Source organism: Cydia strobilella, chromosome 10 (genome assembly GCF_947568885.1).
Source record: "Cydia strobilella chromosome 10, ilCydStro3.1, whole genome shotgun sequence".
In the NCBI taxonomy this organism is placed as follows: Eukaryota; Metazoa; Arthropoda; class Insecta; order Lepidoptera; family Tortricidae; genus Cydia; species Cydia strobilella.
Window position 1 is genome coordinate 17742384 of NC_086050.1, and position 21111 is coordinate 17763494.

A 21111-nucleotide genomic window follows, 5' to 3' on the forward strand; every position below is an offset into this window, starting at 1 on the left:
TGGAGCCAGGAGGAGAGGAGGTGTGCGGAACGGCATACTGCGCGACTTGTGTGTCAGGTAATAATAAATAAATAAACATTTGTCAATAGTAAATATGAAATATACATACTTGTATATTACAGCAAAGGTACACGTATTATACATATAAATTCATTATATTGCGGTAACTAGAAATAGACTTGGGGGTTAGTAATATTTAGGAACTTCTTACTAACCGCACAGTATACCTATAATTTTCCTCCAAGTAGTCCTAGTTGCATGTCTCTAATAGAATGGCGTGACTAGGGACCCCCAGAAATAAAGGTTAGGGCCGGAATTCCGGGATCGCGTGACATTTAATAAGGCCTGACCTTCGATCTATACTGGCTTTGTTAAAATATACTGGAAATATACCATGATATGGATTTTGGTTTGTTCTGTTCGTTGTCTTCATTTGGTAGTTCGAATTCGGCATTTGAACCAGTAAATGATATTAAATTACAAGTACCTATAGCGAAGCAGAAACAAGGCTCACCGAAATCCATTCTAATATTAAGCATAGACATAGAGTAACTTATACTAGAGCGGTACTGTCATAGTAAATTTTGTAACCCCAGTAAATTCACTGCCATCTGTCGACACACTTTAAAACTAAAATTGAAGATTTGTAAAAATACGATAAAATGTATTTAAATATAGATAAATGATTTTTTTTATTTGCATTCATTATTTTGTTGATTTTGACCCATGTTCTTTCACTGATATGCGTTAAAATTGTTAAATAACAAACGAAACCGTCAACGCCATCTATACGACTGTAGGCCAAAACTAGTAGCGCCCTCTGAACGAGAATCAAATTTTCTTGATTTTCGAGGCACGTTTTTTCCTTAGACTTAGGCATAGATAAATACTTAAGTAAGGTTAAAATGCTCACTGCTGCACACTATTTATATTTATTTATTTTATCAAAACTTGCTTAACCCGTTAACGCCCACACCTAGTTTGGGAGCCTACCATTTTTCTAATGCTGTTAGGTAGAGTTACAGTAGAAAATCGAATCAAACGCCGTACCCCAACCCAAGTGGGTACAATGGACGTTAATGGGTTAAAACTGGGTTTTCATCTAGTTAAGATCACAAATCTAAGTACAGGGGCCGGCCTGTTTCTCAAAAGCTTATACTTACTTGTAAATTGTAATACAAGCTAGGGGCCCATTTCTCGAACGGTATTAGACTAATACGCCTTCAGGGTGCTGTTGCGTCTGCCTCGCTTCTGCAGCGCGTCAGGCATGTTCGCGGACGCGCAGGTAGACGGTTTCTTTGCCACAATAAGAAAGCGCGCCGCCGCGACGCGTCGCAGAGTGCTTGGCAGCAGCAACAGTATCCTGTGTGATAGCGGGTAGGCTCGATAGTCGCTATATGCAGCACTGGTCGAGCCTGCATCGTTCCCTAGCTAAGTATGTATTGTAGTTGTAGATACCTAGTAAGTTAAGTAATAATTAATTGTATCTAACATAGTTTTAAGTTCCTGCATGTTCGACTAACCTGTTATGGATTTCTGTGGTCCGAAATAAATTATATTTATTTTATTAATATTATTAGTCATCGAACTGTCAAGTCGTATGGGTTACCATGGCAACACTCTAATAATATTAGTCTAATACCGTTCGAGAAATGGGCCCCTGATGTCACTTTGACAGTTTTGTTAGAAAGGGACTTCCACTTGTATTACAAGTTACAAGCTTTTGAGAAAAGGGCCCCATATGTAGTGCTTAATTGTTTGCCATCATATTTTCTCGGAAACGTTCGTATTTGTGTGCTATTGCTTAGAAGCCGTGGAAAACAAGGAAATTGCGATTTTGTCGGTGAAATATTGCGGTTATGTATATTGTTGCTGTACAATATATTTTTTAATAAAATGTAAGGAATCGAATGGTACCATTATTATTTTCCTATTTGGAAGTTAAATTTCTTTTGAAACTTTGAAGTCTTGTATTTATTTATTATTCACATATATGTTTTAAGTTTCCAATTTATTGTGATAAATTGCTCATTTTCTATCTATTTAACTAGATTTAGTTATAAAATTCAACATGTGGAAACAACCCTATTATGCACTACATCTGTATACAATTATTTGATTAGTTTGTCATATTTTTAACAAAGTTTATCTTTTGTTCCAGGTGAGTATCACACGGGTGCCTAGTTCTACGGCGTAGTGAAAGGTGATGCATACAATCCAGACACGTATTATTATCATAACGTACAATATAAATAAATACGTACAAGGATCATAATCATAATCATAATATCGTTTATTGCACCATGGTAAAAAGTTGTTACAAAAAAAAATACAGTTTATAAGTATCACATGGACCCCAGAAGGGTGTTGCAAACATTTTCTTAAGCTAAGTATTAATAAGTTTACTTACGTACTAACTTTGGAACATAAACAAGCCTTAGTAGGCTAGTGATTAATTAAATATTGAATCAAGTGTTACCGATCCGATATCGACAGCAAGTAATTTCTAAGTCATAACAACAGATGTGACCACATGTGACTCATCCTTGAACTCCTTGAAGTAAAAAATATCAATTAAATAATGTTAGTTCCTTTATTAGGGTTCCGTACCCAAAGGGTAAAAACGGAATCCTATTACTAAGACTCCTGTGTCCGCCTGTCCATCTGTCTGTTACCAGGCTGTATCTCATGAACCGTGATAGCTAGAGAGTTGAAATTTTCACAGATGATGTATTTCTATTGCCGCTATAACAATAAATACTAAAAAACCGGCCAAGTGCGAGTCGGACTCGCGCACCGAGCCGCGAACTTTTAGTATTTGTTGTTAGAGCGGCAACAGAAATACATCGTCATCTGTGGAAATTTCAACTGTCTTGCTATCACGAGCCTGGTGACAGACAGACAGACAGACGGACAGACGGACAAACGGACAGACAGGCAGACGGACAGATGAACAGATGGACAGGCGGACAGCGGAGTCTAAGTAATAGGGTTTCGTTTTTACCCTTTGGGTACGGAACCCTAAAAAGTACGGAACCCTCGGTGGGCGTGTCATCTATTTGCACATTGCACGGCTCTGCGATTTATTCTTATTGCGTCTGGAAATATGTATCTGAAATCTGACATAGACTAGACATTCTGACAATATGTAAAATGACATGACAATGACACAGATATCAGTTTGATGTCAATATGTACGTTTGAATTAGCCTCCTTCTCGAATATGACTCTAGTGAGGAAAAAAAAATGCAAAAAGAGGGTCAAAGGTTATGTCCAGCATTTTTGACGTTGTTTAATTAAGGGTATCTTAATGGGTCATTAACACTAATGAGTGTTTGGGGGTTAACGGTTCTCGTAATAAAACGTTAAGTGGCTGCAGAACATTAAAGAGCTTTTAAGCGAAGAAGAAGGTCCATAAGAAAACGCATTATGAAAAAAGTAAGTGTAAATATATGTAGATTAACTTATTTATTTATTTATTTATTTAAACTTTATTGTACAAAATAAATACAACAATGTACAAATGGTGGACTTAATGCCAAATGGCATTCTCTACCAGTCAACCATAGGGCCAAACAGAGACACTTACAATTGGTGTAGAGAAAAAAAAAACAATGAATTAGAACTTATATCTTTCACCATGGAATATTTGGTTTATGGTTTGGTTGGGAACACCGGTCCGATCATTCTTAACCAACTGAGCTACCAAAGCTTACCAGTAGCGTGCGAATCTTAATTATTTTCTACTTTATTTTAAAAGGATACTTTATCATCGTATCCGAATAAATAGGTACCTACTTACGAAAATGTATTATGTACAGTCACAGGTACAGTCATGCTCCGTGATGAGCTGATGAGTCAAAATTGGACATTCCATAACGTAAGTATTGAACAACCAATTTAGCTAGGACCCTAAAAGGCACAACAATCACGGAGCGTGGCTGTACGTACAAACAAATACTTCGAATGATCACTAGTTATATACGGGAGAAACATCGATATTTGAGTTTATCGATATTATAACGCATTTTATCGGTATTTCACTCCATCATACGCAACAGAACAGCGTCGATCATGCGAAGGATAAGTAGCAGTGGAAATGGTGTCCTAAACATATTTTAGTAAAGTTGGATACTCCGTTAACAAGACACTGGAACAGTACAATGTGCTGGATCAGTTGATGACTGACGGACACCCCCTGCAGACACCCCGTGACTGACGGGGTGTCTGCAGGGCCTGACTTAGAGTTCTGACCGCCCTAGGCTGACTATGTATATCCGCCCCCCGCTTGTCTCAACTCAGAGCCGCCGCCGCGCCCCCTTGCGCGCCCCCTTGGTCCTTGCTTTAGGCTTTAGCCTTATTAGCCTGTGGGTAAATCAGGCCCTGGGTGTCTTACTTTATATACAATTACATAATATATGTATTTATTTTATTTTATATTCAATTTACGTACATACTAATATGCTACTACCCATAGTTTGATAAGTCTTGTAAATGTGTAATTGTAATTAGTAACAAACTTATGTCTGTATTGATTGATTGATTGATAACTCTTTACTCGTCTCTAAGTTTCGTCTACTAAAATCCTACGTCTAGTTATAATGATTATATAAGTACCCTACACTTTCAAAATTTCAGTTTTTTCATTCACAGGAATTCCTATGACACTTTTAAAAGTTTTATATTTAAAGCTGTGAAAAGGCGAAGACTGCGTTTAATTAAAATAAGTTTCTAATTTAACTCCATTCGACGTTCGCTCCTACGTGTAAGACGTGTAACTTATCTTAGACCAGAACTAGGGTCAAAAGAGCTCATTGAAAGACTGCAAAGAAGCTCATTTAGCGTAATGAATCTTCAGCAAATACGAACATGAACTAAACTAGGTATTTTAAACCTTATCCGTTAAGCGTTAAAGCTCAAAATGCCGGTTTCTAAATCTAATAAACGATGCTGCAAGCTAGACACGGGATACGAATTCACCAATTTAAATCGTATAGTGATGTTTATAAGGTAGATTTTAGGTTGAAAGGTTAGCATAAAAAAGGTAGATAATGAAAAGAAAAATGCGAGTTCCAATTATGAAGGTTGTGATTTGCAGGGGAAGTTTTTCAGCGTAAATTTTATTGTCAGTCTGTTGAGATTTTCTCAATTTTACTTCGATTATTTCACTCTAGTAATGGCTGAGCTGCTGACCATATGGATGAGCTGTCGTGTGAAATATTTTTACGTGCTTATGCTTCATTCCAGGTAACATTGGACGCTAAAAGATCAAATAATCGGAGATTCTAAACTGTTTCTGTGAAGCGAACTTCGATTTTAATACAATATGAAAGAATACAAAAGCAAATTGTAGGCAGTGACAGTAATGAAACTGTTTTATACGAAAACTCTTTGTTTATCGAAAACTAGAATTAGAATATTGTATTATTTACAAATTATGATGTGAAAGACGCTACAATGATTGGTGGATAAAATGGGTGGAAATATTTTCTTCTACGATATTTTATTTTGAACTAGGTTTTGAAGCGTATAATTGAGAAATGTTACTTATTGAATGGCATCCTAAAACTTGTACAGTTGCCATCAGATATATCGGAACGGTCAAGGTGCTCACAAGTATCTGAACACGCCTCTATTGTCAAGGCACTAGAGTGCTTGTTCTGATATTTTTGAGCACTTCCGCCGTTCCAATATATCTGATGGCGACTATAGGTACTATATGGAATCATTTTTCCTTCGTGTCTAGAATTTCTTATCTGGAATGGTGTATAGTTATGTAAGATGCTATTATTCCAGATGACTAAGTTTTTACCTGTTCTACCATTTTGTACCGGTCAATTTGCTCCTGTCAAACGCATGCATTTCACTTTTGGAAGTGTCAGAAAATCGTACCTAAGTCAAGGACCCCAGCAGGAGGCGTCTTTAATAATAGAGTGATACCAGACTTATCGTAGATGTTATGTTCAATACATTTTTGACGTTAAATCCCGTTTTTGGATACAATTATATTTATTTTAGATTTTTTCCTAGTTTCGTGTTGATAACTGATACAATATTTATTTTTATAGAAGTGCATACCCACTTTATGAACAAAGAAAGTGCGTACCTATGCACTTTTGCAGCAGTGTGTACAGCCAAAGAAATAACAAAATCATCTGTGGCTGTGCTGTATAATACAAAATACAGCCATGTTTTTTCGTAACTTTACCTTCTCTAATAAACCCTTTGCTTAAAATAAAACTGAGATAAAACCAAGATAAACTGAGATAAAACGCTACAGATTAATTAAGAAAATATCAACCATATTTATCGCTCTATTTTCACAGCGTATTTGCGTAGCTCATCCAATATTTACGTAAGCTCAGATGTATCCGCCATTTTGAGAAACAACTTAAAAACGCTATTGTTTACCGGAATCCATTTGAAATTCAAACAGGACGGTAATAAAATAAAACTGCAAAAATATCCACATACAAAAATAATGAACCATCATAGACTATAAACTTTAAGGCTGGTTGTACATGCAAAATCGGTTCATTAGGCTGGTTATACAATACAACTATACTTACTTCTGAAAAATAGTTTTGCACATTGTAGTTTTTCGTCCTCAGTCACCAGTTGACCAAGGGTTCGAAACGTCGGGATGTATTTCCATAGACAATGTTTGGCGTGATAATATTCACTTTATTTTTAAATTTGTTAATAAAAAAATAAATTTAAACTAAAAATGTCGGCGTGAGATAGCGACGACTTACGAATATCTTATACAATATTTTCATTTTATACAAAGTTCAGATCAATTTTTTTATAAGTAGATTTAAAAAGGAAGTAAAAGTTTTCCCGCCAAATATTGTCTATGGAAATATAGTTTAAAAAAGTATATGTGATAGGCCTCCTCTGTGTTCAAGGGCCTGACACTCTTTGATAGAGAAATATAGTCTTGTATCGATTCCTATAAGAGAAAAGAGAAGATAGTGCCATGCTTTGTCCTTATCATCATAGGTAGGAGGCAATGGCGAAATACCGAAATTTATAAGAGTGAACGAGAAAAAATCCTATGCTGGCCAATTTTTATATGAATATTCTTTTCCCCTCACTAGCTCGGAAAGCCGTCTTTTATCCTTTAAAACAAGCGGGGAAAAACGCATTTTATCCACTAGTGGGGAAAGTAATTTGACCTTGGATGGAGCGTGTTTAAGTAGCTTGACAGATAACAAAACGTAAAACGCTCATAATAATGGTTCGTTCGATATTAATTATCATTAGATAAATGATTTGAAAATCTAATAAAAAATACCAGATTTAGCTTTATTTAATGATCTTAAGTCATAAACCTTAAAATTCCATAATAAACGTTTGTTTTTTAATAATTATGTTAAATATAATTCTGAACGCACAAGTTAAGTCGATGCAATTTCAAAACGCATCGTTGACATTTCATACGTCAGAAATGTCAACATAGACAACAAAAACTTTGCTTTAAAACTTCTCACGTAAAAGTACAGAATTTCGAGAGTTTTTTGTTATAATATCGTAAAAAAATGAGTGATTCCAGTTGATGAAGATGATCTAACGCCTATGGATGTTGCACTTTCCTCGCTAAAGTGAGGGGAAAAGTTTTGTGTTACACACGGGTGCAAATGTATTTACTTCTCGTGTGTTAAAACACTCGCTACGCTCAGGATTCTATTTTAGAACCACTCGCTTCGCTCGTGGTTCAACTATAGAATCCTTTCGCTTGCTCGTGTTTCAATTCCACACTCGCGGGTAAAATACAACTTTGCACCCTTGTATAACAAATAACTATTCTTACACCCCTGGTCGCTCAGTGGCGCGTCTATAACTACTTGTATATACTATGTCTATGTCTGCGTTTCACATTTGTCTATTGCAAAACTTATCTAGTGACCTATGTACAAACATCTAATATTAAAGTACCTGCCACACGATACAGATTGCTCGTCGCTGTGGATGACTACATCGATTCAGCAGTCTGATTGAAAGATATCGCAATGAACTTATTGCGCTGGAATCAAAAGCCTTGCAGCTTCAGCATGGTTCCATTTTTATCGCCTGTCACTTTCGCACTTACATACTTGTTAGTGACAGGCATGGTGACAGGTGATAAAAATGAGACCGTGCTACGGCCGCTGTATTCCTTGTGATTGGAGCCGACTGCTGCGCCATTTGTTCTTTAAAAGTTTAAAAGTACCGTTTGAATTCAGATTACACCTACATTACTGCTGATTGCATTGCTGCCGCAAATTTCAAAATCCGGGGCAGCAACGTTAATTTCGACACAATCAAAAGTCAATCATTATCACCATCAATCAACAGCAAATGTGAAAATCGATGCTGCTGCCCGGATTTTCGACATTTGCGGCAGTAATGCTGCGCTGCAATACTACTGCAGTAATGCTGTGATGCTGCAAAAGAAATGGCAAATAAACTAAATCATCAATTCACTACTGTAACAGACAACGTACACAGTAACACAAGCAAATACCAATATAAATTACAAAACTTAGATTCAACGATATACTTATATCCGACAAGCCCAGCTGAGGTTGCAAGAGTAATTATGACACTAAAAAACTCTAAAGCAGCTGGTTATGATGAACTACCCACGCCAATTATAAAAGAAAATACTACAGTGTTTGCTTTTGTACTAAGCCATTTGATAAACTTGTCAATGGGTGAAGGCATCTTTCCTGATAAACTTAAACTCACGATTATTAAACCACTACTGAAAAAGGGTGCCACAACCGATCCATTAAATTATAGACCCATAGCGCTAATACCAATATTATCCAAAATTTTCGAAAAAATTTTACATAAAAGAATGACAGAATTTTTGGAAAAACATAATCTTATATCCAAAGATCAATTTGGTTTCCGTAAAAATAAATCTACAACATTAGCTGTATTGGATCTTATGAAAAATATTTTGAATTGTAGGAATAATAGAATACCTGTCACTGGCATTTTTATGGACATGTCAAAGGCTTTTGACAGAGTAAATCATAACATATTGTTAACAAAACTATACCACTATGGTATTAGAGGGAATTGCTATGAATGGGTACGAACTTACTTAAACCAGCGTGTGCAATGTACAGAAATACCGAAATATGACGATACCACAAAAACGTTAATAAAATATCGATCCGATTGTCTTAAAGTCACAACTGGCGTCCCTCAAGGCAGTGTCCTTGGACCATTGCTCTTTCTAGTTTATATTAACGACTTGCCGTCTCTTACCAATCACAAGATTACGCTTTTTGCTGACGACTGTTCTATAGTAGTACAAGAGAAAGATACTCAAAATTATGAAAATGAAATCAACCAAGTCTTTAAGGATGTAAACCTGTGGCTAATAAATAATAATTTGAAAGTTAACCTCGTTAAGACGAAATCTATGGAATTTTATGCACCACAAGGGAAGCCAAGGAATGTAAATATAAACTATGATGGTCATGCGATTGAATGTGTGTCATCAATTCGTTTCTTGGGTGTTATTTTAGATTGCTATACTAACTGGAAAGACCATACAGAAATGCTAATTGATAAATTAAACAGGTTTATATTTGCTCTGCGAAGGCTCTCTCAACTTTCTTCACAAAAAACTGCACTCTTAGCATTTAATGGACATATAATGTCCAATTTGCGATATGGTCTATTACTTTGGGGTAACTGTAGTAATATGCAAAAAGTATTTCTGCTACAAAAGAAATGTATACGGGCTATATGTGGTGTGCATCAAACAGAACCCTGTCGACCTCTCTTCCATAAATTAAAAGTGATGACGCTACCCTCATTGTACATTTATGAGATAAGTTTATATGTCAAACATAATATAGGTCTATTTAGAAATAAGGCATCTACCACAATATATCCGTCTCGAAACGGCACTCAGCTGTGCTATCCTTTCCACTCGAAGACAGCATTCTTTGCAAACAATGTGTTATGTATGTCTATAAAAATATTTAATAACTTACCCGTAGAAATAAGAAACTCTGACATGCCTGAATTTAAATACAAATTATACAAATTTTGCTTGGATAAATGTTATTACAGAATCGACGAATATTTGACATGCTTACGCTTATGAATATGAATAATAAACAATTAATAATGGAAATAATGAATGATGATGAATAATGCTTATAATATATTGTATATCTTAGATAGAAATTAATAATTAGTATATGTGTTCTAACTGATGTAAAGTTAACTGATACTATATGATTGGTTTGCAATAATGCATGGTTTATTTAATTGTTCTGTATACTTAGTTATAGTACCTAGTTAATAAGGAATGTTTGCATGCTTCTTTAAGTAAAATGTACGCACTTAAAATTACCCACTGTCCAACTATGTTTACCACTACATTTTTGCAAATAAATATATCTTATCTTATCTTATCTTATAGTCAGAATCCGAAGAAAAAATATCCTAATCGTTAACTTTTGTAATGTCACAGAAAAGATGCCGGTCTTCCCGTTCTGACCCATTTTGAAAATGAATTCTAACTTAAACCCTTAAATTGATTCAATCCTACTCACCTTATCAATAGGACTATCAAGATTCAGATTAGCATTGGGTCCGCAAATCGGGATATCGTGTCATCGAGGCCTACAAGCAATCGAGGCTGGCAAGCCCTGATTTACCCAATTTATCTAACATCCGAGGAACAACCTTAGTTCGATGAATCCACCTGTAGATTTATTGGATTGGGGCTTAATGTAATGATTATTCAAGACACGGTAAATGATTGACTTGATCCGAACTTGATCCGTTGAAACCTGTTGAATTTTGAGTAGTCTCACTATTTAGTTTGTTAGGTACTGCTATTATATTAAGAGTAGATGTTTGTAATATTGTCTTCGGTTACCGCGATAGTTATTCATGAAATAAAGCTATGAAAACGGATCATATCGCGTATATTGAATTTATAATACATCCCGACGTTTCGAACCCTTTACACCGGGATATTATAAATTCAATATACGCGATATAATCCGTTTTCATAGTTTTATATTAGAAGTTCCTATTTAGTATTTATAATAATTCACATGCTAAGTGATACCAATTTTTTTAAACGGATTGTAAAATAAAAGTTTTCCTTTGGACAATAGTATACAGCTGTGTGCATTCAGTGTGCATGTAAATAAGTACCTAATCAAATTTTGTAAACACATACGTTTGCAAATGGTACTATTTTTATTTATTAAAGTAAAAATTCACCGCTTTGGGTAAGATTTGAAGTTGCGACCGTTTATCGGTTCAATCGCTCTAAACCAACTGAGCTACCGAAGCTTACCAGCAGGATGCGAATTTCTTCATTCATTCCTTTTTTTACACGCCTTATTCGCCAATTCGAATCTTGCCTGACGCGGTGAATTTTTCCTTCAATAAAAAAAAAAATTAGTATCGTTTCTAGACGATTGATAATAAAACCGGCCAAGTGCGAGTCGGACTCGCACCGAGGGTTCCGTACTTTTTAGTATTTGTTGTTTAGCGGCAACAGAAATACATCATCTGTGAAAATTTCAATCAGGTTCATGAGATACAGCCTGGTGACAGACAGACAGACGGACAGACGGACGGACAGACGGACAGACGGACAGCGGAGTCTTAGTAATAGGGTCCCGTTTTTACCCTTTGGGTACAGAACCCTAGAAAGTAAATTAGGTACATAAATGCATATGTTATGATTTTTAAATAATATTCTCACATTGTAGCAATCCTCCGATCATAATTATTAAATCTAGCAACATTAATGATACTTTTGACAACCCGCTTCTTACCAGCCAATCACAGGCGAGTATTAAAATGCCAATCCGACTGTTTTCGGTCCGGTTCTAGGCGCCATATTGGTTGCTAAAGGCTAGCATTCTGGTGATAGCGCTTGTTGAGTACCGACGTATTGTGTGGTATTGTTCAGGTTGGAGAATAAAATTTTCGTGATTTTCGAGGCACGTTTTTCCCTTAAACTGTATCCATCTATTACAGAGTTATATCTATCTTTGACTATACACAGGTCAACTTTTGTTTTACAATCCGTTTATGACCCAAATCCCATTTCGTAGCACAATCTGCAACGTTCCTCGTTTAGAACTCGACGTAGTACATTAACACTTAATCCGTTCCTCGTTAATCGCTGTATAGCAAACAAACGGGAGAGATTTTGAGGAAGTACGTTGTTTTCGCGGGGAAGTTAGAATTATGGTTGTCCTGCTTTTCAGGATTAGGCGAGTAATAAAGTGAACTCAAGTTGGTTTCGTTATTTAGGGCTTATAAAGTACAATTTAGAAGTTATTTAAAAGAGCCCAATCAAGTTTCAGTTTTTTGTACCTTTGGGTTTTGGTAAATGTACAATTTGGAATTGAAATGATTGGTTTCGCTTACCGCGATACTAGCTAAATAAAACTTTGAAAACGGATTATATCGCGTATATTGAATTTATACTACATCCCGACGTTTTGAACCGTTTACAGCGTTCGTGGTCAAGGATTCGAAACGTCGGGATATAGGTAGTATAATTTCAATATACGCGATATAAACCGTTTTCATAGTTTTATTTCATGAAATGTACCATAATACCATAATATTAATATAAGGTAAGAAAATAGGCTCAAGACACAGCATTATCTGCCAGATACTGCTATCTGATAATAATGCCTTGTCTTAAGCCTACTTTAAAGTTAAATTTAAGTGAATTAAAAAAATGAACTTGTAGTTGTGAGTTTCAGCCCCACGTTGGGAGCCAATTTTAAGGCGACTTGAAATATAAAACGCAATTGCTGCGCTTATCAAGCTAACGTTTGAATGCAGGATGGCAACTTCGGCTGCAATACTGTTGAGAAATTGCGAAACTGCGGCCTTGACGAGGGCGCTGTGTCCGTAAATTTCCTTAATAATGAGTGACGGATTGAACGTCGTAATAGCGGCAGTAATGCAGCGGCGGACGTCATTTTGTCAAGGAAGTTGACAAATACAGTGGCGATCCTATACCTGAATTTTAATTAGATTTAGATTTATTTAGTTCAGGATAAAAATTACACCCAGGTAGCAAAATGACGTCAGCGACGTACAAGTGAAGTCATTTAAGTATACCTCATAATGACGTATAAATTCTACTTGGGCACTATAGCATCATTGTCAAAATTATGCTTATGTTAACATAAGAATAAGAAAGATAAGAAAAGAAAGATTCTTATCATGATCGTCAAACATTACATACTAATAAATATAAAATAAATTAAAATATTTTTCTCTCCCAATAAGGATTAGGCTTGCGTCTGTTGATAAAACTGTATTTATTACAGAACCAACTGTGATATCCTGATATCGCATTAGAATCGCATAGTTTTCAAGTAACAAGTCCAGAAAATGTAAACCTTTATAAAATGTCATTTACTTTAAACATTTTTCTTTTAACAAAACTTTTTTTTTTTTTTACTAGCCCATTATGGTGTCCCACTGCTGGGCAAAGGCCTCTCCCCTTGTCTTCCACGACTGCCGATATAGTGCCTCCTCCGGCCAGAAACTTACACATGCAAAACATCTAAATACAACGAACGTGACGTTCCTACATGTTTGTGTTATTCTCAATGTTCAAATGGAGTTCACGTTGCGTTGTTTGTAGTTCGGCTTTGATCAAGCGAACGCAGCATATAAACATAGTGGGGCTGCCGTGTGTGTTGATGTACGTATACAGTATACATATACATATACATGTACATAATAACGTACATGATCCTCCTTGTCGAATCTGACGAAGCCAATTCGAACAATGATCTACAGAGAGCGAAACTTTGGTGCCGATGACAGACGTATGACGTCAAGCTAAATACAGAGTGTTGTTATCTAGATTATAGATACTTAAACAAATAACAATTTATTAGCCTCTTTAGTATACTGATATTGAAACTTGAGTTGAGAGTTTTTACACGTACTGGCCACGTATAAAAACATAATTTGTCTTTGTCATGTTAAAAACAAGATTAATGTTAATGACAACCAATTTCTGTTTACTTATTTTTTTATTAATAAAATATAACCGAAATATTATTGTTTGAAGTCGCTATGGAGTCGCGTCGAGTGGAGGGTTTGCAGCCGTATTGGCAGAAATTTCCTTTTCCGATTTAAAAAAATGAAAAAATGTACAAGCAATATAGAGAAACATTTGAAAACAACAAAGCATATTGAAAGAGAACGAGAACGAGATTTTAACATGGATTTAACAAATTTTATGATAGCTTCGAATATACCTTGGTAACAATTATAAAATAAAAAATGTTCAAGCTTGGAGTCTTGAGTATTAAATAAAAATCGCAGATACTTAAAAACAGCTTCTAATTCTGGTTCCACAAAAGGTACTTAAAGATAATTGTATGTATGAGACAAATATATTGCGTGTATGACGCGCACACGAGCGTGTATCTCAGAGCCAAGTGGCTCGCACGGCGTCTATATGCGGCGGGGGGAGCGGTAGATGGGCCAACTGGTTTAGCGGTGTATGTTCCCCACTTCCCCTCCATTGGTAGGAGCCGCAACATCCTGGGGGCCCTTGGAGGCGTCAGCCTTCAAGGCTTCATGGGTCTCGTCCAGCAGAGGGCAGAGGTATTTCACACCTCGTTTGTAGGTGCCCGTTCCAGTAGCAACTTCGGCTACTCGCGAAATCCCGTCAGCGCCAGGAAACAATTTGGCGATTCGTCCGAGCCGCCAGTGCATTGGGGGAGTATTCTCTTCCTTGATTAGGACCAGGTCACCCAGTTGAAGAGCTCGTCCTGGAACACGCCATTTAGTCCGTTGCTGGAGCTCGCAGACATATTCCATTTGCCAGCGTCGCCAGAAATGCTGTCTTAATGCCTCGAGCCTCTGAAACCTATCTAAACGGTTTGGGTTTATATCCGCGAGGTGGGGCGACGGCAACGAAGTGAGCGCGCGGCCGATGATGAAGTGACCTGGGGTTAAGGGTTGGAAATCGTTTGGTGAGGACGATAAAGGACATAAAGGACGACTGTTAAGGATAGATTCCACATAACTAAAGAGACTTGCCAATTCTTCATATGTTAAATGAGCGTTACCTAATACACGATTGAGGTGAAATTTGGCCGATTTGACTCCTGCTTCCCACAAACCACCAAAGTGAGGAGCATATGCCGGCTGGAATTTAAATTGTATTCCCTCATTTGCTGCAAAATTGCAAACCGTGTCTGAGTTTGAAGTAAGATAATCGCTAATTTCCTTGGCCGCTCCTACAAAATTGCGTCCATTGTCGCAAAAGATCTCGCGAGGTCGTCCTCTGCGAGAGATAAAGCGTCGCAGCGTAAGAATAAATGAATCTGTCGACAGCGTGCTTACTGCCTCCAGATGCAAACACTTGTATCGGAGACAAACAAATATTGCTAAATAGCATTTGGTTATTTTGCAGCCTCTGCCATGCCTGTCAGTAATCATAAAAGGCCCAGCGAAGTCTACGCCGACACTAATGAAAGGAAAATCAGGCGTTACTCGCTGAGAGGGCAGAGCGCCCATCAAAGGAGCAGAAGTGTTGCCAGCTGCCCGGCGACAGGTAACGCACTGTTGCGATACGGTACGCGCAAGTGTGCGCCCCGATACGGCCCATATCGACTCGCGAATGGCAGCCAGAAGCAGCTGAGGAGGAGCGTGCAGGAGACGGATATGTTCCTGTTGAAACAGCAGTCTAGTCAATCTATGTTTGGCATGTAAAAGCATTGGGTGGCGTTTGTCAAATGGATAAAATGAGGAGGACAAACGTCCACCAACTCTGAGAAGCTTGTCGTCTTCATCGTAAAATGGATTCAACGATAAAATAGGGTTTTTAGGGCCTAGAGGTTGCCTGTCACGCAACAATTTCAATTCAAGGGCGAAACTAGCCTGCTGGGACAAAGCGACCAATTTTTTAAAAGAGACCTCGAGCTCCTCAGGTTGTAGCACACCCGCAGTTTTGTTGGATGAACAACGGCAATTATGCGCAAACCTAAGCATATAAGCTACCGCACGTTGTAAGGGTTTAAGTTTAGAATATCGATCGAAATCGATAACATCAGTTTTTTGCGAATCGTTAGTAATCGCGACGTTAACCTTTAGCTCGGGCAAATCGAGCTCCGAGTTTGAGGAAAACTGAGGCCAGTTATTCTGTGGCTCGTACAAAAAAGATGGCCCGGTCCACCACATGTGCAAATCAGGCAAGCGACGAGCTTCGACCCCTCTAGATGGGTAGTCAGCCGGATTTAAAGCGGTTGGAACGTGACGAAACTCACTGCCATCGGTGAGTTCTAAAATATGAGCCACGCGATTGGCAACAAACGTTTGTAATTTTGTTTGATTCGTTTTAAGCCATGCGATTACAATTGACGAGTCAGTCCAATAAAATTTCTGCGCAATCTGGCAACGCAACGTCCTAGAAACAGCTGACGCGAGCTGCGCGCCTAGAAGGCAAGCACATAATTCCAAACGAGGAGTAGTCGTAGCCTGGACCGGAGTGACCTTGGCCTTTGCGCACAGCAACCTGACTACAATATCGCCCTTCTCGTTCGTGGACTTTAAATAAATACAGGCCGCGTATGCAACTGAGCTTGCGTCACAAAATACATGCATCTCGATATGCGTCGGCGAGTCGCAAAGAACATGACGAGGTATTTGGAGCGAAGTTAAAGACGTTAACCCGTTAACAAAGTCCTGCCAAGACTCGTTTATATAACTCGGCACGGGAGCATCCCAGTCAATTTTTTCGATCCATAATTTTTGAATTAAAACTTTAGGTATAATCGTCAGCAAACACAGGAGGCCTAAGGGATCAAATATTTTACACGAGTCCGATAAAATTGAACGTTTCGTAGGGTGGCCGTCCTTGGCAGAATATTGTGTGGGAAAATGAATGATATCTGCCTCAGAGTCCCAGCCCACTCCTAGCGTATGCGACGACGAGCTAATGATCAAGCTACCTTTATCTTCACTAGCGTTTTGTGAGTCATGCAAAATTGACGATAAATTTGAGCGATATTTGCGCAGGGGAAAACAACCAGCTGCTAGCGCACGCTCAACCGAATCTTTAATGAAACGTAATTCCTCCTCTGTGTCTGACCCTGTTAATAAATCATCCACTAAAAAATCGTTTTGAATGATAGTCTTAATTTTTTCATCTGCACATTCCTCGCCCAACTGCCACAAACAGCGTGTGCTCAAAAAACTAGCACTTGAAAATCCGTAAGTGACCGTGTTAAGTCTTAAAGTTTTTAAAGGTTCGTTCTCATTGGAGCGCCAAAGGATTAATTGTAAATCGCGGTCACACTCCTGAACTAGGACCTGCCGATACATCTTAGCGACATCCCCAGTCAAAACATATTTGTAAGTACGAAACCTCAGGAGAATATTAAATAACGAATCTTGAATCGTCGGCCCAACCATCTGCAGGTCGTTTATAGAATAGCCAGACGTGGTGGGGGCACTGCCATGGAACACGACCCTTAACTTCGTAGATTCGCTGGAGGGCTTTTGCACAGAATGATGTGGCACAAAGAAAGAAGGGTCCGGAATGTCAGAATCGGACACAGAGAGGTGGCCTAATTCGGCATATTCATTTATAAATTGCTCGTAAGCCGTTTTCAAATCAGGGTTGCGTTTAAATCGTTTCTCTAATGCAAAGAACCGTTTTTTAGCAAAGCGATACGAGTTACCTAAACAATCGGGTTCCGTAACTAATGGCAAACGCACGTGAAACCTACCGTTATCGTCACGATAAGTGTGAGTGACAAAATGATGCTCACATTCCGCCTCTAAATCGGTAAACGGTTGACTAGGCTGGGGCACTTGCTCCAGCTGCCAGAATTTAGTAAGAGAGTCGTCCAGCTTATCACTTGTGTACAAGTGATTGCATTGTAAAAAAGAATTGAACGACTTATCGTCATACATTGAAAATGCATTGTATTTACTGACCACTAACCAACCTAGTTTTGATTTGCGCAAAACAAGCGTATCGTGCCCTAAATCAATTTGCTCGCCTCCAACCAAAGTCCAAAAGACGTCACCGCCAAGTAAAATATCTACAGGTCCGGGCTGATTAAAATGAGGATCGGCGAGTTTTTTATTACGTGGCCACTTAACGTTCGACACATCGATAGGCTGTAGTGGCAAATTGCTGTTAATTACAGGCAGCGCTAAACATGAGATATCGAATTTATTATTTTTATCATGTTTAGACCGAATTTGCACAAAGCAGCGCTCAGGATTACTGGATATAGGAACGTCAGATAATCCGAAAAGTTTTGAATTACTGGGCAGCGGTGCGAGTTGCAATTTTTGTTTATAACTGCTTGTTACGATAGAAGTCATGCTACCGCAATCTAAAAACGCGCGCGCCGTAACATAATCATTAGTAGCCGGGCTATATATGTCAATATTCGCGGTAGGTAAGAGTATTTGATTTGAGCATGACACGGTCATATTGGACGACAGTCCGAGCTCGGGCTCCGAACGCGGCGGAGGCGCATCTACGGGCGCAGCGGCAACCTGAGGAGTTTCCCTATGCAACAAAGTATTATGGCGCTTCTTACAAGTGTGACACGGAGCTACTCGGCAGCGATGAGAAGTGTGGCCCTTCCGCAAACAGTTGAGACAAAGGCGTAACCTTGACGCTCCGGAGATCCGGTCTTCAACTGGCAGGGACAGGAATGACGAGCAATCGTAAATCCGGTGCTCGCCGCTGCAAAACACACAGGCAGGCGAAGAGGCCGAGGCCGAAGTAGCAGGAGTGGCTGAAACCGCAAAACATTTGGTGCTAGACTTCTCGCGTTTATTATGAGGCGAGGCAATAGGTTCGCGTTTATTATTATTGTTAGTGATAGGCTTATCAAATTTATTACGCTGAACCGATTCCAGAACGTCAGCACGCCCCTTTAAAAAGCGATTAAAATCGGCCAATGACGGCATATCGTCATTTGAAAATGAATTACTTTTAAATTCCTCCCATTTTAAACTAGTATTACTATCAAGTTTACTTGCGACCATATGTATAAGAAGCGTGTCCCACTTATCCGTGGGCTGGCCCAACGTATTTAAAGCCCGTAGGTTTTTGGACACATGATCCACTAAATAACGCAGGGACTTTGCCGATTCGCGACCAATCGGTTGTAAGTTAAACAATGAGTTCAAATGGTTGCTAATCAGCTGTTTTTTGTTGTCATATCTCTCGCAGAGGAGACGCCAGGCCTCAGCGTAATTACCGTCCGACACTTCTAAGTTACTAATCACCTGAGCCGCTTCACCGTCCAAATAAGAGTTCAAATAGTGAAATTTGTGAATCGGCCTGATGTTGTCGGAACTGTGAATGAGTGAATCAAATGTGTCTCTGAATTCAAGCCACTTAAAATACGAACCATCGAAACTAGCGATTTTTATCACAGGTAAACGAAAATTTAAACCGTTGCATGTATTGTCATGACCACAGTTACTTCGAACTTCAGACTTTACGCTGGCGAAATCAGATCTCTCGGCCATTTTATCAATAATCTTCTGAGCCGTGGCAATAAGAGAAATAAAATCATTTTCCATCTCTTCTCTTATGTCAATCTCGGTCTGCATTTCTGATGTAGTCGCAATTTCTATTTGAGTCTGCACCTGATCGAATTGTGTGAACATATTGCGAAAACGATCCAACTTCAACGAAAGTTCGTCTACATCTTTTGAGGAAATATTTTCCTGATCATTCAATTCGGCAATGTAATTTTTAAATTTAGTAATACGTCCCTTAATGGACGTTCTAGTGGGGATCAACGTAGCCATTTTACGATAAAGATCTGATTTCAATTAAAAACAGCGAATGAGGAAATGCGAATCGAAAATAAAAAATATTAGAATAAATACGTAAATTTTTCGGCCTATGTTCACAGTCACAGTGGTTGACTCGGTCGGCAACAGTGCATTTGGAATGCAGGAGTCAGCAGAAAAAGGCGCACCGCAGCTGCAGCTGAGTAGGTATCAGCTGTTGCCGGGAGCGATGCGACCGGCTCTTATCTGTAACACGAACACTTGTGTTACTATGGAATGCAATGGATTTTTTTGCGTTAAGATTTAACTGCGCGTAATTAGTAAAATCGCTAGACAGTAATCTATTTAGCACAAAGTAGGTAGGTATGCTTTATAAAATAGTGGAATGTTTAAAATTAAGTTGATGAAATTAACTAATAAGAATGTCACTCAAATAAGTGTTTCTGTTCTTAAATAGTTTTAAATGCTTAAATTGCCGTAAAAGGCAGGTTTTTGATTTGGCTTTAAAGCAGCGACCAGATTATTTCACTGGCACTAGCTAATAAATGAGGATACGTGCTAAAAAATGTTTACGTCACTAGTGCAATAAAATGGCATACAATTAATTTAAGCACGGCAAAGGGTGAAGAAGGGCAAAGCTAAATAGTCAAGTAGGTGGAGGAAAGTACGAGCAGAAAAATAGGAAATATGAAGGAATGGTGCACTTCCCTTGCTAAACCTTGGCTGCGGCGTAGTTGTGACCGGCGGGCTTGAAGTAAGGGTGTCTGCAGCTTCCAAAATGGCGTCGTAAATCTCCAAATATATCCTTGTACAGTTCAACTGGCGTCGTAGATAGCTACAGCTGGTACAATCCAATAGGCGTCGTAAATCCAGAACACTGCGTTGACGCCGGGATAACCAATTTCTGCCACGTTGTAGCTGTCGTGACCTTTGTTCTCTTCACACGTAGCAATTCCGTTCGACTCGGGCAGAAGCTATCGTTGCGTATTAATCACGTCGGGGTCACCATGTTCAAGCTTGGAGTCTTGAGTATTAAATAAAAATCGCAGATACTTAAAAACAGCTTCTAATTCTGGTTCCACAAAAGGTACTTAAAGATAATTGTATGTATGAGACAAATATATTGCGTGTATGACGCGCACACGAGCGTGTATCTCAGAGCCAAGTGGCTCGCACGGCGTCTATATGCGGCGGGGGGAGCGGTAGATGGGCCAACTGGTTTAGCGGTGTATGTTCCCCACTTCCCCTCCATTGGTAGGAGCCGCAACACTTACCTTATTTTCTTGACAAATGCATAAACGGAAAATATGC

The 21111-nt window shown here is 38.5% G+C and overlaps 1 protein-coding gene across 1 annotated transcript; it reads right to left on the reverse strand.

Annotated features, from left to right (window-relative positions):
* Positions 1–14452: 14452 nt before the first annotated feature.
* Positions 14453–18410, reverse strand: LOC134745048 (uncharacterized). Its single transcript, XM_063679020.1, has one exon. It carries the CDS (start codon positions 18364–18366, stop codon positions 14515–14517), a length of 3852 nt encoding a protein of 1283 aa, XP_063535090.1. The 5' UTR covers positions 18367–18410; the 3' UTR covers positions 14453–14514.
* Positions 18411–21111: the final 2701 nt, after the last annotated feature.